The 18,517-nt window shown below is 50.8% G+C and overlaps 2 protein-coding genes across 2 annotated transcripts; one reads left to right on the top strand and one right to left on the bottom strand.

The window, feature by feature from the left end:
* Positions 1 to 1,020: 1,020 nt before the first annotated feature.
* On the bottom strand, positions 1,021 to 4,020 carry TGME49_215900 (hypothetical protein; the record flags this gene model as incomplete). The annotated part of the gene is made up of 1 exon (XM_002370859.2): positions 1,021 to 4,020. One exon carries the CDS (start codon positions 4,018 to 4,020, stop codon positions 1,021 to 1,023), a length of 3,000 nt encoding a protein of 999 aa, XP_002370900.2.
* An 889-nt stretch (positions 4,021 to 4,909) lies between these two features.
* TGME49_215895 (AP2 domain-containing protein) lies at positions 4,910 to 17,379 on the top strand. The gene is made up of 8 exons (XM_018779702.1): positions 4,910 to 9,083; positions 9,544 to 9,753; positions 9,997 to 10,274; positions 10,558 to 11,038; positions 12,090 to 12,488; positions 12,786 to 15,585; positions 15,864 to 15,947; positions 16,655 to 17,379. Exons 1-6 carry the CDS (start codon positions 8,043 to 8,045, stop codon positions 13,281 to 13,283), a joined length of 2,907 nt encoding a protein of 968 aa, XP_018635216.1. The 5' UTR covers positions 4,910 to 8,042; the 3' UTR covers positions 13,284 to 15,585; positions 15,864 to 15,947; positions 16,655 to 17,379.
* Positions 17,380 to 18,517: the final 1,138 nt, after the last annotated feature.

The raw sequence follows: 18,517 nt of genomic DNA on the forward strand, positions 1-18,517 counted from the left end.
GGCGTCTTGCGAGATGTAGGCATTGCTGCGATCGCCACCCCAGCACGTGCCTTTGCTGGCAGCAACAGAAATGTATGGATAATGTCCGGCACCAGCACTGGTTCGTTAGGAACCTCTGCGAATTTGGTCTCAGTCGAAGGCGAGTCGCTCTCCGAAGGTTCGTAGTTTTCGTCGCAGGTACCGATCGTGCTGTCCTTTCGTCTCTTGCGGAGAACTTTTTCTTCTTCCTGAGAGGCAGAAGTCCCTACTGGGATCCGCATATTTCCGCAGCTGAGCTGCCTTCAGAGCCGGGTGTTCGTCCTTGGTCACGCACGGCGCACGCAGTTGCGGAGCGCCACATTGATTATGTATTTTCGCAATGGAGGGTGGTGCCTTGATAACACACCTCCCGTTTACTACAAGGAACACCCCTGTGAAGCGACTGCGTGATTCGCAGTGAACTGCATGGGGACACTGCGTGGGTGTCCCGGCGGCACTTGCTTCTGACGCGATACTGCCCCCACGCTGTACGAACAAGGTTTCCTTTCTCTGTTCGTGCCCGTCTCTTGGTGCGTCTGTGGCAACGTCGTGTCTTAAATAGGAACTGCTGATACGTCCAAAGATTCCCACGGCCATTTCGTAGAGACCAGGAGAAAGAACGTCTACGCACTGCGTCATCTGTTGCCAGTGGAAGGCGTCCGCGCAGCTATTCGTGGCTTCTTCATCCCATACAACAAGCCTGATCACCGCTTCAGTCGCCTGGCTGCTGGCGCTGGATGGGGGAGGTCGATTTGCAGGTCCAAATTTGTCTGACGCATGCATAGAAGGAGTGACAGTGTTACACCCTTTTCCCTCAACCATGAAGTTGCGGCAGTGGCGCGATAGAAGGGCGCAGCCTAAAGCGGTGTCATCAACCTCTATTTGCGTCAGCCCCAATTGACTCCCATCAGTATTTCCTTCTTTGCTAGTTTTCAAAGAAGCCAGTACCTTGAGACACATGCTACTCACTCCATCTGGCGCACGCCGTCGAGCACCCGACCCTCAGATCCATCGCCCAACGCAGTTTTCTGCATCACTGGTCTCAGAAACATTGGCGGGATCTCCAACTGTAGAAGTCAGAGCCTGTCGAGAAGCTTCGTCAGTACGCAGGCGTCTCACATTGTGTCGCTGCTCCTGCAATCTACAATCCTCTCGCTCGGTGGCTTTATCGCTTTTCGCCACTTTGGGAAGTGGTCCCGTGTTTGCCGAACGCGTAAAGGCTGGCTGTGCTCTGAACACCTCTACCTCTGAGCGTCGGTTCTGCGTTGGGAACGACGAGTTCAGTAGTTCTTCTATTGGCTCCAGAGACTCTGTCCGCTCGTGCAGCCTGCGTGTGTCCGAAAGGAGTAGCTTCTGCAGTTCCGCCTTCAACCACTCCACCTTGACAGAGAGCTTCGCGACGGTGTCTTCAACTGGAGAAACAGCACCTGCCGCGCATCGGTCTTGGAGCTGCTTGAGCTGATCTTGATTGTCCTGCTGTTGTTCTCGCAGGACACGGAAGTCGACCAGGGCCGCTTGCAGCTCTGTTCTAGTGTGAATTTGCTCAGCTTTCAGGTGTTGGCTGTCGCCCTTGCATTCCTCTGCTAGCCTGAGAAGGCCGATTTGAAGCTGTTGTTGGCTACGGTGCATTTGGACTTGCATCATTTGACAGGCCTTCCGCTGCATCATGGTTTCGTGGCACAGTCTGTCTGTCTTAGCTGTCGCTTCCTCGCACTGTTTTGCCACTCTGTCTCCGAGTGTTTCCAACTGTGTGAGCTTTTCTTCCAAGTGTTTGACTACTTTCGCATAATGTGTGCCTTGTTCGTCGGCCCTTTGCCGAAAGTGGTGCAGTTGTACCAGTTTTTTGTTCTCGATCTGGCCGTGTGCTTCCAAGCACTTCCCCATTGTTTCCGCTAAATGCTTCTGGACGTCTCGTAGAGCTCTGGCTTGCTCAGAAGCCGCAGCTTGCCCTAGGTCCCTCTTGCATGCTATCAATTGCTGAGCAAATTTGTTCTCCGTTGCTTCCATAGCGAGTTGCAGTTCCGCTATGTCGGACCTGCCCGCTTCAAGAGTAGCCACACACGCTTCTTGGACCCTCTGCAACTCGTGCACGTGTTCTTCCGTTTTTTCCAGACGCTGTCGCATACATGTAAGCTGTTGCACGACGCAGGGAAAGGTAACAGTGTGTTTTGCAGCAGGTGGGGCAACATTGTTGCTCCTTGTTGAAAGCTGCCTTCTCCCGCGGAAAGCATTGTATTGACTATCGCAGGGAACACTTGATGGCGCGTTCTGTTGTCTGACTGATGTACGGGGTGTGGGTTCCCTTCCTGAGCCCTGTCCAACGCTATGCTGTTCGTCCTTCTCGTTCGAGGGCACAGGAGAGTCAACAACGAACAGGCAGTTGGAGAAACAGTCACCAGTCTCGCGAAAGCGAGAAGTGATTTCAGGTGTTTCAGGTTGAAAAGCCTCCACGGGGTCACATGGGGGTTTGCGGATCAAGAAGTTATGATCTACGGAACTGCGCTTCAGATTTGGGAACGGCAGTACTATCAGCTTCAATTCCTTCACATCGCTCGCTAGAGCGCGAAACTGCTGTTGCAAGGACCTCATGGAAACGTCATGTGTTCGCAGAAACTCTTTTTTCAGAGCTTCTGAAAGGCTGTTGACCCGAGCACGAACTTTCGATTGAAGAGCTTGAGAGAGAACTGTGTATTTTCGTTCGATCCGTGCCACGGCCTCTTTGAGCTTTCCGGCGCAGCTGTCGAATTCCGCCTCTAGTTTCTCAAACTGGTGCAATGGCACAAGGCGCTTTGTCAGCTTCTTTAGATAGCCAACAGATGCTCGATCAGCCGCTGATATGCACGGAGAATCTGTCAGTGCTGCCGGCAGTCGTCGAACTGTTGTGGCATCCTCTTTCGCTGCCACCTGCTTCGGAACAGCGTTAAGAGTGAGGGAAACTGTCTTTAGATTCGGTACCGACTCCACATGACTCCGCTGTCCTAATTCATTTCTGTCAACACCGGGATCGGCCTTAGCAATACGCTCGTGTTGCAAAGTCTGCAGCATACGCTGCCCCAGACCCCGAAGGGGTTCGTCATGTTCTCTCTGAAGTAACCACTGAGTCCCTACCGAATTTGGGTGATTTTCCTCCACGGGCAGCGGAGCTTCTCGCGCACAGACAAAATGCCTTCTCGCAGTTGTATTCAGATCGTTCCTACAGCAAGGGCGTGAGCAGAGACTGAGTCCCGATGAATCGAGGCAGTCGGACCCGTGTTGCACGGTACAACGGGAAGCCAGGCAGGTGATGCTCCTTCTGTGTGGGTAGCGCAGATTAGGGCACGATGCAGAAAATGGTATACATCGACACCTTCGCTCACGCAACAGAGAGGCAAAACCTGCCTTAGCTGACGTCAGTTCACCTACCGCGGGTCTGCGGTACACCAGAGAAGAGATAGGGAGGGGTAGAGTACGGCTGCTGCCTCGACGACCGTATACAGGAGGAGGACTTGATCCAGAGTGCGGATTACCCTCGGCCTCTTGCTTCTGAGTCGATGCCGTCAACGCTGGTCTACGTAATAAATGAGAGCAGTGGATCAAAAATCTCTCTTTACCTTCGTCGGAAGACGACTGCACCCCGACTTCGCTTTGCACGCTGCGAACGGGTTCTTCCAGGTTCTTGACAGTCTGCCACTGCTTCTGTAGAGCATCGTCCACACGGCTCTTTTGACCATGAATGGCGCGGCTCAAACTCCGCTCTCTTTCCTCTAGACTTTCCTCACAGATTTTTAGACGCAGTTCCAGATTTGCTTGATGTTCAGCTGCGACGTGCAGCTTGCCAGATGTTTCAAGCAGCATGGACCGTACTTCCTGTGTGCGTTGATTCGTAAGCTCCACCATCGAGTGCAAGTCCGAGTGCGTCGGGAGTGACAAGACATGGTTCTTCAAGTCGTCGATGCGTCGTTCTGCAGCGCTTAACTGAGACTCCGAGCACATTCGCTTCTCAATTGAGTTCAATGACGCCATCAGAGAGCGAACTACTTGCCGCAAGGTGTTCTGCGAACAGATGCGTGAAACAAAGCTTGCGTAACAAAGGGTAACATTTAACTCTCCCTTTCTGCTCCCTTGAAGTCCTCCACCTCCAGAATGTCACAGGAAGTAGAAAAACAGTTCATCCCTCCCTCGTTAACGATAGTATTGGGCCACGCCGCTACCGAGAGCAGAGCCCCTTGATTGAGCTTCTTGGCATTGGTGCACCATGATGATGTGCAAGTGGAATGAGGAGGAGCTATTCTTTTGTTATGAGGACATAGGAAACAACGAGGTCTGCGAAGTGACTGAGACGCAGAGACATTGCTGTCGGGCGGTACTATCGTGTCTCTTACAAAGAGTGTTGCCGGTTTATCCCTGTGCTGCGGCATCGGCAGAGCGATGTGCCTGCAAAACACTGACGGAAACGAGTTGCTAGTTACCTGCAGGTTCATCCAAGTCAATGGGCCGTCCAAAATTTTTTCGATGCATAAGTCATCCATTGCGAGCTGACACACGTGAAAAACCTTTTGGCTATACACAACTCCCGAAGCTTTTGCTCTCTAGTTAGGGCGTATTGACGGTTCTGAGGCAGACACTGTTTGCAGCAGCCAACGAAACGAGTAGGCAACCTCAAGCTAAAGTTTTCGATCTTTGTTTTCCGGGATAACACCAGCTTCCGACTCAGGTGAAAGCGGTGTGTAGACAGTCGCGCCGGTAAAACATGAATCGGTCTCTTCGCCGGTGGCCCGGGTCGCGGCCTTCTGTAGCAGCACCCGGTATTAGACGAGTCAACTTTGAGAGCGGATTTTCATCAACTGCACAGAAAGATGAAATCGAGGTGCGCGGGGGGGGGGGGTAGCCACTGATAATTCTGAAGGAAGTAGGCGCAACTGAGAAAAATGGTGCATGCTCAATGGGCCCAGAGAAGCGTTTTTTTAAGTTGATCTGTTCGGATCGACGCTCACGCTGGTGACGCTGCGCATCGCGCATGTCTCTCTGCTTTGACGCGGAAATGGTACGGAGCTCTTCTAAGAAGGTGTGAAGGTGCCAGTACTTTTTCCCTCAACAACCAGTTTTCGGTATCGCGTTTTCCGCATTGGGTGATGCAAATGCAAATATTTATGCAGCTTCTGTTCGCTGTTGTTGCCCTGGTAAATGCTTCATTATGCAGATCGGCATGTGTCCCGTCCGGTGAGACATACGTTGTCAACCAACAACAATCGGACTTCGTCCTTTCCAAGATGCCACATCTGTGCGTGTGACCTTTTTCATTTTTATGATACAGGGACTTGACATCGTGATGGTGTGTGTGGCACTGCGTCTCTATTTTCTGCGCGATCAGCAGGCTAGGCATGCCGCCCGATGGTGCCCTACAACACGCAGGCGACCTACTTCACATTTTTCCAGAAAAAAACCGTTTCGCCACTAATTCTGCTAGCAAACTAAAGCAGATTAACAGGCACGACCGCTTCGTTCGAGGCGTAACATATGGATAACTGTTTTTCCTGGTGTTAACCTGCAGAGAAAACTATTACTTACATGTTAGCAGGTTCAGTTCCACCGTTGTGGAAGTGGTAATATCTCCGGCGCAGGACTGGAGATCGCGTCAGTTCTTGGAACACAACTTCACAGAATGAAAAATGGAGTATGAACATCTCTTCGTACCGTGCTGTACCCGTCAGCTGCAATCTACCAGACCGGTGAACTAATCGAGGTGGAAACAGACGGCGCAGGCGAGCGATCGCGGTGCGAGCACCACCCTCTGTAGGATGTGCCAAGTCCGATGCGCAAATTTAGGGTTCAGACCTGTGTGTGTGAGTGACTAACTTCCAGTGAAGACGGTAACCGCCTCATTTACTTCCGACAGACATTGCTACCAGCTGCGTCGGCGGAACTTACCGCTGATGACAACAGCTGCTGAGGAGAAACAATAGGCGGACGCTGACCATTGCACTCACAGTACCTCTCGGGTTGGGTCAACCATGAAATCCCCCTGTAAGCCTGGCCTCGAAAGTTGGCAACAGAGGACTCGAGTGGGCACATCAAGAAGCTACACATGTATATAATCACAGGAAGAGGAAAGCTATCTTATTTTCGGGACATTGTTCAGTCCTTGAGGACGACTCTAACGACTTTGTAGCTACGCCGCGATGAAGCCAGAAACTCTCGCGTGCGCCAGCTCAGATCTGGGTGTCTGTGTACCGCTCTTCACTATCTCACATTTCCGGATTGGCTCACTTTAGAGCACTTCTGCTGTGTCCCTGGACATGTTGACATCCGGATACGAAGATTACTAATATGACATTCTGCAGCGAACTCCTGAGTTCCTTTTATGGAAACGGTGGAGCCCCGATCTCGCCTGCGGCCCTGCATTTGACTACTGCGGCGAGACAGGCTGCCCCCACCCACAGCCGTGTCGGGGAGCTCCGGGACTGGCGCGGATCCGGCAGGGAAATGCCGCTTCACTATTTCGTGCAATTTTGGCCGTCGCCACCTTGTTTTATTTTCAATGCGGTCTATAGCTTTGACAGAGGCGACAAACCTCCTTCAGCCAGCCCATCCTTGTTGTGCGTGTTCTATTGGCTTCAGGGCGAGATCCCTTGTCGTGTTACCCTGTGTTGGACAGGGTATATGGGGAGCAGTACCGTCAGTCGACGTTAGTTTCGCGGCGGGTACACCTGAGGACAGACCCGCCACTCGTTGATGCTAACAGACAGTCCGACCCATGAAAAACAAACCGAACACTTTCTAGGGCCATGTTTCGTAACCGGACGAGGTTCGTCTTTTTTTTTCGGATGTCGCCGCCCCACTGCCCTTGCCACGCCTGGGCAGTCTCGCGAGTAAACAGAGCCCCGGCCATGTAACGCGCCAAGATTCTCAATTGATGCTCTTCGCCGTGTTAACCGATTTTCTTTTTCGTTGCTCGGCAACACACCACACAGGTATTTTAGTTGGCTGTTTGATAGTCCTTTTTAAAATTTCCAGCTCGAACAGCGGGAAGTTCCTGACTAAGGTGATTCGGCAGTCTGCTGCCCGGAAGGAACCGGTGCAGTGTGCGTCTTGAAAACTCACGCACAAACTTCTCACATACGTCACAGAAGTTATCCTAGGATGTTTTTCGTCTCTCACGCACTTTGATCTGTCGTCATTTCTCTGTTCTTACGTCGGGTCACCTGTTATTTGTGCTACTGGTGGCCTGAGTGTAGGTGTATTTCTGCAGACATGGTGGTTCCTGTACTTTTGTGTTGTTTGCCGCATCCCAAGTGAGACGTGTTTCTCAATGTATAAGTATCTGCGACCCACCTGTATTCATTTTTACGATTGAGCGCACGTGTGTTTCATTAAGGGACGCAGTCCTTTCCGCGGATAGTCGCTCAGATGTAGCGCGCGGATGCTCTCCAGCAGCGTAGGGTCTGGCTGTCCTGGGTCACACACCAGAAGTGAGCAGAATTTTTTCATATGAATTTTTCTTCAAGTTCTCAGTAGTATGGGGGGCTCAATACGGTGGCAGTGAGATAGCTTGCTAGACATGCGTGTGTAGAGGCGGAACAACAGACATCTCGCTGAGACAATATATTCTATTCGAACGTCTGTTGGGTCATCATAAAAAGATATTTTTGTCTTCTTAAGTTCTCATTGAGATCTTCTACTGGTGCTGAACGGAGTTTTGACATTATGTGGCGGCATGTTCCTTCCTCCGCTTTTACACCTTTGTTGTTCATAGTCTGAGAGAGCTCGCGATGGAGAGTCGCTCTTGCGGTGAAGGCTTTTGTCGTTTCTAAACCTCCACGAGGAGGCAAGCATTCGAATGCTCCATTGGATGGTTTTGTAGCTGCCCCGATGCCCATTCATCACTCTTGCTTCGTATCTCTCGAGACGTCAATGCGATCGGGAAGCGATGGTTGTCCCGTCCCGATTTTCCCGTTTGGCCTTTGATTTCAACGAAACGGGAGCTTGAAGTGGTCTCCTCAGCTGTTTTTCTAGTTCGTTTCGCTTTCTGATTCTTACTCACCATCATGTTGTCGCGGCGCTGTAAGAGATCAAGCGCGGAAGACAGTGGCGCAAATGAGGTGGGTGCCAACGCGGATCAGTCAAAACGTCTTCGACACTCGCTTGACTCGATAATCGAAAAGGGAGGCGATCCGGTAAACCACGATTCCGCGATGTTGCTGGATTGTGCTCCGACGCAGACTGGACGCGCCTTCGCTTTTCTGTCGATGCCGGCGCCTATAGAACCGTCTGGGAACGAGGAATCAGCTCCAGCAGTACATCGGGATAGCGGGGTAGGCGGGATAGATTATCCACGTCCTGTTGCTTCCATATCTGTCGAATCATCAAGCCAAGTGGTAGCACCAAGAGACGAAAATCCTTCTGCGAGCTACCAAAGGCGTGGTGATTCTCCACCTTCTCTACGAAACGGAGGCGATCGGCAGGAGCGGAAGAGGACAGCAGTCGCCCCGGAAGCAAATGAGCCACAGGACAACGAGACTAAAAATGAGGAATGGTTACAGCTCGCCCGACTCAAACCCAAAGTCGAGGGCGTGTGTTTTGATCGCTTTTTTAGACGGTGGGTTGCAAAGAGAGCAGGACTGAAGAAAGTCTACTTCCCTGTCTATAAGTACGGCTTCGATCGAGCCTACGAACTTGCTGTGGCCACGCGGCGCGGTCTGGAAAATGATGCAGCTGCTGGAATTCGTGCGGTTGGAGCCTTACGACCACGAATTTCTGAGGCAGCTGGCTGCACCAGTTCACCAGGCATGTTATCAGAGGACGCATGCCCTGAAAAACCGCCTGTACCTGTTCAACCCCCTCGCACGTTGAGCACGCGAGCCACCGCAGCTCAGGCAGAAGTTAAAAGTGGGGATTCGGCAGAATCGACAAAAAATGACTCGGAAGGGGCTCACGTTTTAGAAGGTGCTGAGCTGCAAACGCCTGAAAGGTCTACGTCGAACACGATTTGCTGGGCAACGGCTGCCGAGGGCAGTATAAGCAAAACAGACGGATTCCAAAACCGTTCCAGTCCAAGTGGTTTCGGTCACGGAAGCCGGAACAAACCTGTAAGTTCGCTTCGCAGTGATAGAGCTGGCCATCGGGAGGTACTCCGGGTTAGAATTGACGTTCGAAGCACATCCGCAATTCTAGATTGGCTAGGCTGGACTACCCTGTAATTTCCTGTTTGCGTTCTGAAGACGGTCAACCTGTCACTCCGTTTGTTTCATTCGTCCAGCGGTTCCCGCAGGGAACCAGATTAACTCGCTACTGCGTTTTTTGGCTGTGTACCATAAATAGTCTGACAACTAGTGCATATCGTGTCGTGAGGCATGTGTGTAGAACGACTTCCTATGCGGGTGGATATCCAACTATGAGGCCCGCGTGTCACATGGGTGTAAGAGCGAAGCGGAATTGGATTCTGCGCAGAGCCGCCCAGAATAAAACCAGACGTGTGATGAGGGCAGTGAGCTGTGAATCCACTTAATTTTGTACAACGGGAGAATTAGCTGCGAGTTTGACTCTCAGGAATTGTCGCAACAAAAGGTGGAGACGACCTCCCGAGGAATCCGGTCTGCTTCGGCTAGCTGCAATAGGGAGAAAGACCAAGGAGGCTCAGCGTGCTCGGTGTTGTCTATCGCATCCTTCTCCCTAAGTCAAATCGATGAGGAGCTGGAAGGGATAAATGACGAGGCATATGAAGCAGAAAGGCTGCAGGCTGACGAGGACAGATCCCATGTAAGATTTTTCGCCTCTTTGGTAAGGTGCAATATTGGCGTAAGGCGAGCCATTAAAATTCCCAGGGATGTCACACACCAAGAACAGCTCTCCGAAATTCAAGGGAAGTGATGCAAGCATTTCTGCCACTTCGCCGTGGATACAGCCTTCAAGGAGGCGAGGACGGACCACGGGATGAGGTGCCGAACTCACTTGACAAAGAAGAAACTAACGCAATGTATGGCGTTGTGTTCGATTTTGCAGGCACCAGCAGCTTCACATGGCGAGGGAGGCACCTCGGCTGGTGAATCTACTGCAGCCAGCACGACAGGGAGTGAAGACAGTGGTCCACTAAGAGCAGCGACAAGTCCCCTCATGTTTCCCCAGGGTAGCGAGGGCTCTGCTTCTTCTGCATCTACCGAGATTATGGTCTTGGACGATGAAAGCATGCAACAGGCCCTGGTGACAGCGTCTGCGGAAACGCTGAACAAGCTCCGGAGCACGCTACCTGCAGGCGTCCACTTCGATTTCGCGTCGAAGCGGTGAGGGATGGCTCCAGCCACGGTAACCCGAGTTGAAGGCGGTTTCGTTCAGGCAAAGGCTGTAGTCCGTAGATCCGTCTCGGGACACACGGCAATTGATTCGTTCTAAGAAACGGGTGCGATGGAGATGTGAGTCGATGTCCACGACAGCCAATAGAGAAAAGACTGTTTTTTCTCTTGTGTTTTGATGAACAATTTGTGTGATGGAGACAGTGACACCAAAAGAGTCACTTTCTGCGACTTATGTTCCGCTTTCACTGACTCTTGTGCGTGTTTGTTGTAGCTGGTTTGCCGTCTACAGTTCGCATGAGAGTCCAGAGGCAACACAACGTGACCCTGTGCGTCCGAAAGAGCGAGTTCGGATTTTTGATCCTACCCAGTATGAAGGCTCCATGCTGAAAGCGTTTCATGCATGCCGTAGCTTCTGTGGCTCTGTCGAAGCCGGCGCGTCCGACTGGGACTCGGTGCCTCAGCTGGTGCCGGAACAGCGCAAGCAAGGGGAATGCCAAGATACCTCCGGGTCGAGTGATCAAGGAGCGAACCGGCTTTCTCCCACAGAAACAGAAAACCCCCCAACAGCAGACCACCCGCGGAGTCTCTCCGCGACCACTCGACCAGAGGGCTCCTTGGAACAGACGCAGCACCCACAAAGAAACAGAGGCATTCTGGGGATTCAACCTGGTGAGACGGAAGGGCTGCAAGTGCCGTCAAACGGACATGGAGTCAACGCTGGGGACATTGAGACAAATCTTCTTGACGCTGAGGTAAGTTGTCTTATCCAAGAAGAAATGCTTATGAGACACACAACGCGTTAAGTGAACTGTACGTTGGTGGGAAGAGAACAGTTTTGACGTTTTGTTCCTCTCCAGAGATCTTTACCTTTTGCATTCCGGATGCTTACCCGGTACCGGCACATGAGAGTGTGATATCCGGCTTTAAGCAATGGACTGCAGGACCCACGGAGCCTTCGAGACAGGATACTGGTAATGTATCCGGTTGCACAGTTCAGCTCGATGGGGCACGCAGGCACTCCTCCTGCGTTTGTTACGAGTGTTGGACGGAGGATGCGTAACACAGACTGTCAGCGGATGCTGCTGATTTCGTGACCTCCAAGGAGGTCCCTGCGTTTTTTCGTTCATGCAGATCCTTGAGCGAGAGCGATCAATACTTGAAAACGAGAAGCAGATTAGCTTTTCTCTTCCAAACCGATCCTAGGTTGTGAGCGTGGAGTCGAATAGGCGCTACTTTCCCATTTGTTACGATAGCCTGGAGGCTGCTTTCGATCGTGCAATTCGCTGCCGGAGGACACTTCGATTGAAGTCTCCATACGGAGGAAACGGCCAGAAGACAGCATCAGACAACAAGAACTTGACTTTTGCTACCCCAGGCATACACGCGAGACAGGATGAAACCAGCCACCACACAGACACTGTATCTGTAAGGGGAAAAATTTTGTCTGAATGCGTTCATTCTCTGTACATCTTGTCGAGTGGATCCAAGCGCTTTACTCTGAGAGTGTGCAGCAAAGTCACTTTTTTAATTCTGCTTATCCGTGTGGGAACTCGCATCACTCTACCTTTGGGCATAGACGTGACGCAGAAAGGCGTTCCACTTCAGGACTTGCCGCCTTTCGAGGAAAAACAGGGGAGCAGAATGAATGTGGGCGCCCCAGCAGTTCCTCGTTGTGAATATAACTTTGGCTGAGGTCCTGTGACAGCAAGACGGTATCAAATGGCCATCCATCGTGGTGCGGAAGTGGAACAATAGATGTAAGTACCACTCACATATTAGTTGTGGCAGTGTGTGGCGTTGCAGTTTGGTAGCGAGACCCGCGCAAGAACTACAGCTCTGCCTCATCTGCGACGGTCGCAGCGTCGAGCAGATCCCGCTAGGAGCGTTCATTCAAACACGTTTGCCGGTCAAGAGTTGCATCAGTCCCCAAAGCCTGGAAATCAAACATCTCGCGGAGAATCAGGAAGGAGCAGCTTACGCAGGAAAAACCAGGTTTCGACGAACGAGAAAGGATTGCCAGGAGAAGGTGGTTGTAGGACCGACGAGAAAAGCAAGCAAGTTAGCTATGTATCGTTCTCTGAACCCATCACTGTTAGGTACCAACAAGTGCCGACCGAAAGTGCAAGCACCAGAGGATGTAGTCAGAGGAGACCCCAAAACGCTGAAGAGCTCGAGGACAGACGGTCTCCATTGACTAGACAGGTGAGGAGAGGTCTCTTGGCCGCAGTGTTGTGTTGTTTCTCACACGTGTGCGCCACAAAATACCGAGTGAAGCATGTCACCACATGGCAACTAGAGTGGCTTGTTGATGTTATTTTTCAGACGTGAGGAAACGGTATGTAAACTGAGTACTAGATGTTTCGTGCACGCCTTGGGAAGACCCCAAAATAGGTCCGTCGTACTCTTTCGGTGGCGTGGGCGTCCTGAACGCCACAGCGGGTCAAGATAGATAGTGTCGGATTCGGGACTCAGTTCTTTGTGTGTTGACGGTTTCCTCAGGAGGAACGAACTGAAAGCGACCCGCGGACAACAGCAGGCCTATGCCAAGAAAATCCCCATCCATCGTATCGTTTTCTTCGCCAGCAATCGCGAGAACTGGCGGTCCGGTGCCTTTTAGTGATATTTGGTAACCTCGCTGACGTGTGCACTCCCGCCTTGTTTCGGTTGTTTCCACAGGATCGGTGCAGACGCGTTCGTGCGGTACTGCAGCACCGCGATTTGCTCCAAAGTGGGAAGCACACCAGAGTTCTTTTGTCGGCATATTTTCAGCTTTTCTGGCCGTTGCTCGAGACGAGAACGTTGCCTCAACACTACAGTGCAGATTACATCCGGCGTTTGCTTAACGGTATGCATAACGTTGCAGCCATGCACAAAAGCCTGTTCCCGGAATATCCTTTACGCGGGGAGCTTGACAATAGAGAGGGGCCGTACGCATTTCTAGATGACACGGCAGCTGAGGGTATCAATTTTTTTGAAACTGATTTCGACGAGCCCTAGGCAGAGACTAGAACGCCGACAGAAGAAAGCTGTCGTGTAGGAGTGTTCATGAAGGGTAAACCACAGTGCAGGTGTTTGCATTCCACGTATTGTTCTCAAACGAAGCCATACAAATCAGGTTTTGAATGACCGTAACAGTGCTGCGGCATGAGCTTAATACGTCGGCGTTCGTTAGCCAGCTCATATTGCAATGGTAGCTTTGGCGATCGGGACGAAAACAACCGTGAACAGAATCTGGGCAATGGCACCCCAGCAATGGCACTAGGCAACATAAGCGATGGTTTTCTTTTCACGCGTCGTATGGACAGTTCGTGGGTTCGTTCATTCTACGCATCATGAGAGGACGATAACGTCGCCTCACTAACAAGTTTCGACTGCTAGAGTGAGCAGGCGTATTGTATTCATGAAAAACCCACAAACACTATTGGAATAACCGCGTGGAATTTGCGTGCTCTGTCTTCCTGCAATCCAGTGTTTCCCATCATTGAGAATTCCGGAGTGTGCAGCTGCTGAACTCAAGGGCAAGCTGCAATGCAGACATGGAACATTCATTGTGGCCAGCAAACTACACAAAAATCGCATTTTTGTATGATTATACTGCATGGGCATGGTGTCATCAAATGCATTCGGCATCAATGCAGACGGCACCGAGCGAAGAGAAATTGGAGTGAGTTCTATATTCAAATTCCTTCACCTTCTATACTGCTTAAAAGCCTGGTATTTTCTTTGTTCGGCTTCTGGTTCGAAAGTTTGTGGTTTATGACTTGGTGAGCAAGGGCGTTTCGGGCTGGGGTTCAACTTCTGGCCACGAGACGGGATTGCTTCTGAGACGCCGGGCTAGGCGTGATATCATAATTGTTCGACTACATAACTACGCGAGATTTGTCCGAGGGTGTAGGGGAACCCGTCTCAAGAAGCATTGTCATTTTGTACAGTTATAACGTAGTACACAGCTTGATCCCACCAACGGATAGCTACGAATGTCATTGCGAGCTGCCCCCGGCGGTATACTTGGTCCGATATTGTCTCACAGAATATTAAACACTGCCAGCTATATACGTTGGCAGAAACCATCAAAGAAGCTTTGAATTTCAAGGATGTTCCCAGCACGGTTCTTCAATCATAACTCTTTCGTCCGCAGGTACAATCTGTTTCTCTAGATGTACAGCATGCACGTATGTGTGTGGCTTTCACTCTCTGACCAGTAGGCACCAGTACCACCCTAGCAGCGATTCTTGGTGTGCTTCGGTTGCGGCGGTTCTGATTTCACGAGAGCTCAGGAAATAGTCACCGCTTATGCCGCAGCAGGGTTTTCCACATGGACGGAAGACCAGAAGAGACCCCCCGGGGGGGCACATAGGAGAGACGCACGGGTTCTGTCGACACGGTGCAACCACCCACCGTCCGATAACCAGTTGCGTACAACCTGGCGGACTAGCGTCTCTATACAAGCAAACCCGCTCCTTCCCTTGAGCTGCCCTTGGTTTCCTTTGTTTTTTGATTCCATGCTCAATACCGCAGGTCCATTTGGTGCGCCTTCTCTCTGCTTCCGGTCTTGTAATATATCAGATAACGGGACTGCGAGTACGTAGCGTTTGTGTTGGCGCGTGTTCCAGGCTCTGACGTGCTAAAGATGGGGCTGCAGGCTCAGCGCTCCCCTTCCGCTACCTGTGTGCTGCTATGCGATACGCGCTCTTTTGGTAATACGTTGATTCTCGTTGTCAGCGTGTTATGCCTCGCAACTGTCTCACGGGGTGGCAACGGCTGTGGATGCTAATCCTCAAGGCATTCCTGTTCTCGATGTGGCAGACATTGCTGAATCAAACGGAGAGATAAGGAACTCGGGGGACGGCGTTGAACCTCGCCAAGAATTTCGAGAGAGTCCTGAGGCGGAAACGGGGTCAATCGACGAGGGAGGTCACGTGCCTCAAGATGGCGCTGACACAACAGAACACGCTTCTCATCACCTGAACTCAGCAGAAGAGATAGCCTTACCTAAGGATCGTACGCATCGAGAATTGGAGGGGTGGTCGATGGATCGCTCAGGCCGACCTCGTCAGATTGCAAACAACCGCTGGAAACTTGGTGCTGCTGTAGCTGCTGTTCTGGGACTTCTGCTGGCAGCCTCCTATTGGCACTTCCGACGACAACCACAACAAGGAAAATCGGCTGACCAGCTTATTGAAGAGGCGCAGACCGACTATTCTCTCGAGCATCGCGGTTGACCTTTAGAGCTTTCTTCGTTCCCTCCAGAGGTGCCACAGTCTCTTTCATACAAGTCTCTAATGAGCCGTTCTTCCAGGTAACATTACTGCCCTGTTAACTTTCCCGCATGATCCATATCTCTTTGTATGAGGACAGCCGCAGACTTCTGCTGTCAATGACTGATAGCCCGCCTTTTTATCCCACAACAGGCACCAGGTTCCCTATATTGTGGCGTTGTGGCGGCGCACCTCAGTAGACAGCCGTGTAGCTTGTCTGGATCAGTCTGTGTAGTATGAATGACTACGTCATGTAGGTCACTTGGCTGTTAAAGTAACAATGTTTTGTGGTTTCCCGATTGGTTTGTGTATATGACAGCCAACCACTCACTGGGGGCGACGAATCTGTGCATGGACAGTAGGGATCAAGCGGACATCATTCCATCCATCAGGCTCACGATATGTAAGCAAACGAGCACCCTTTGATTGAAAACAAATAACCATGCACAGAAACAAAACCGAGCCAGTCGTCAAAGCAGTCGACAGTCAGGGCATATCCTGAAGTCCGTTTTAACGTTCCTCGCGGTACTTAACTTTGTTTGCGAAGTGTCAAGCTTCACGCTTTGTGGAGGGCACATTGCGCAGCGCTGGAGTGGAGCTGAGCTGTGGATTTTTACTCGCCTATCGACAAACAGTTTCATTGAGGATCAAGCGTATTCGCCAAAATTTTCCTCTTGAGCCCAATACCCCGGTGTCCGTCGTGTAGGCCCACGACCATCCACTCAGAATAACAGTCTGTGGCTCATAGTCGATTTCTGGACTGCTTGCAGCTTCCCACGAACCGTTAGTGTTCAGTCTATTCGAATAATCGTCGGGGTTTATGAACATGCCAAGCGGCGAACATACCGCAGTGACATTCCTCTAGCCGGGCTGCATGTGACAGTAGCGTTATTTTGAAGGCTTGGTTTGATATTTTGTGTAACTCCATCTAACTCTGACGCATTAATTACAGAGAAGGGAGCATGAGATTCGGCCACGTGTAATTTTAAACATTCCATAGCTACGTTTTTGTACGGAGGTATCACTGACCACCCGAGTATGTGGGTGGCCGTAAATTTGCGGTGACGGCTGACTTACGAATTACAGAAAAACGTTCTGTGGTATGTTCAGTTCCGGCAACCTCAAGCACTCCAAGCTGACTGATGCTGGACAGGCAGCTCAAGGAGAGCGGGGTCAGTCCAGCCTTATCCTCCCCTTTCTCCGTATGGTGGTCCACTCTTCGACAGTCGTCCTCACGATACACGGTTTCACTTCAGAAGCCAAGCAACGACACACACTGCGTTAGATTGCAACTATAGTAGCGATGGAGCCGGGCTGTAAGCAGGAGTTGCGTCAGCACTTTAAATACAAGCGAGGCAGCTACGGATTAGTGCTACGTTGCCGACAGGTACTGACGAAACAGCGCACTTTTCATCCAGTGTGGTCATATTTTTCGTTGCAGGCTGAAGCGTTGCAGACAGTGTCTTTTTCTGGTATATGGCATTAATGCAGCCTTCCAAGATGTACCGCGTTAGCTGCGTATTCTGTGCGTGTGTGCCCATGTGCCAACGACCATCTGCTGATGCACTAAAGGTGTCGCATGCATAAATGAATTTTGATTGCGGTCTACGCACGAGAGGGGGCTAATGACTAAAGCCATGAGCCCACCGCGCTGCATGAAATCGTACTGCATGTTTACAGTTGTCACTGTTTCGTTGGATCTACAGTTTTTGAACCCGACTAGATTCATTTGGAAACTGCGTAGTGAACCCTCAGAGCCTCCTGCATCAGTAGGGGTCTCTGTAGTAGCTCTCAGCATAAATTTTTCCCCGAACAACGGAGAAAGTGAAGCGGTCTCGCTCATGAAGTTGCGCTGTCGTGAGCAGTTCTCGAAATCTGCGCTTGTATTGCAAGTCCAACGCAGCCTGAACGAATTCACTTCGTCTGATAATCATCTTCCATACAGCCGAACCAGCTGTTCAGCGGCAGCCAGATGCCTGGAAGAGAGGAAACGATGACTGCTAATTAGCCGTAAACTGGGTGGTGTTTTGTCAAGAGTGTTGCAACTTCCAACAAAGGATGCCAAGATCTCTTCGCGTGTTGCCCAGAGGTGACAAATCAAAGTTGCACTGTTTAAAAAAAAAGAACTTTTTCCATTTTAAATTTTAATAAACTTTCTGAACAATGTTTTAAATATAGTAAACATACGTTATTTAATAGTTTAATTAACCAATTATATTAATTTTTTTGGTATATTGTACAAGATACTAGCTTTCTTTGAGAAATAAACGGTATTCGTGGCAGAACACGCTGCTGATTTCAGCTGATTGGTGTAGCCTTATGGGAAATTAAACACACGTCGTGAGGCGAGTAAGGGAACCGTAAAGGGGAATAAGTGCTAGATAGTCAAAGTGGAGGCAGTTTCGACGGGTAGTGCCGCCAAGTTCGTAGCACTCCGCTTTAGCCCATGATTGGTTGCATTATGTAGAAGTGCGGAAATTGACTTGCGCTGCCACGAACGGTGGTCAGAAGAAAACGACAGGATCTTACGGACACGGAACTCGCACTTTCGGTGCCGCCTTCTGAAAGGGAAGTCATACCGTTGACTTCTGTTCTCTTCAGCGCACATGAGTAAGCGGGAAATAGTGACGAGGCTACAGCAGAGCTACAGTAGTCTTTTGGATAAGGGAAACGGCAAAAATCGCAGAGCGGCATACATCGGCGGACACCGAATCGGTGACACCGATGCTCACACTTCCTTTCAGCAGTTCTTGCGTAGTCTTAATCGTTGCCTGGCCACCAGTTTACCTCTGTGCATTACAAACCAAGAGATTGTGATCTATAGGTTGAGAGTGTGCAAACGAGACTTTGTCTGAACCGATGGATGCTTTTGCTAAAAGGGCGCGATATGAGGACCTATATCAGCTACATCTTGTGTAACTGTTTTTCTGGATGAAGCACTAGCTGCACGATCCCCGCTGTTGTTACGCAAAC

Source organism: Toxoplasma gondii, chromosome XI (genome assembly GCF_000006565.2).
Source record: "Toxoplasma gondii ME49 chromosome XI, whole genome shotgun sequence".
Classification (NCBI taxonomy): domain Eukaryota; phylum Apicomplexa; class Conoidasida; order Eucoccidiorida; family Sarcocystidae; genus Toxoplasma; species Toxoplasma gondii.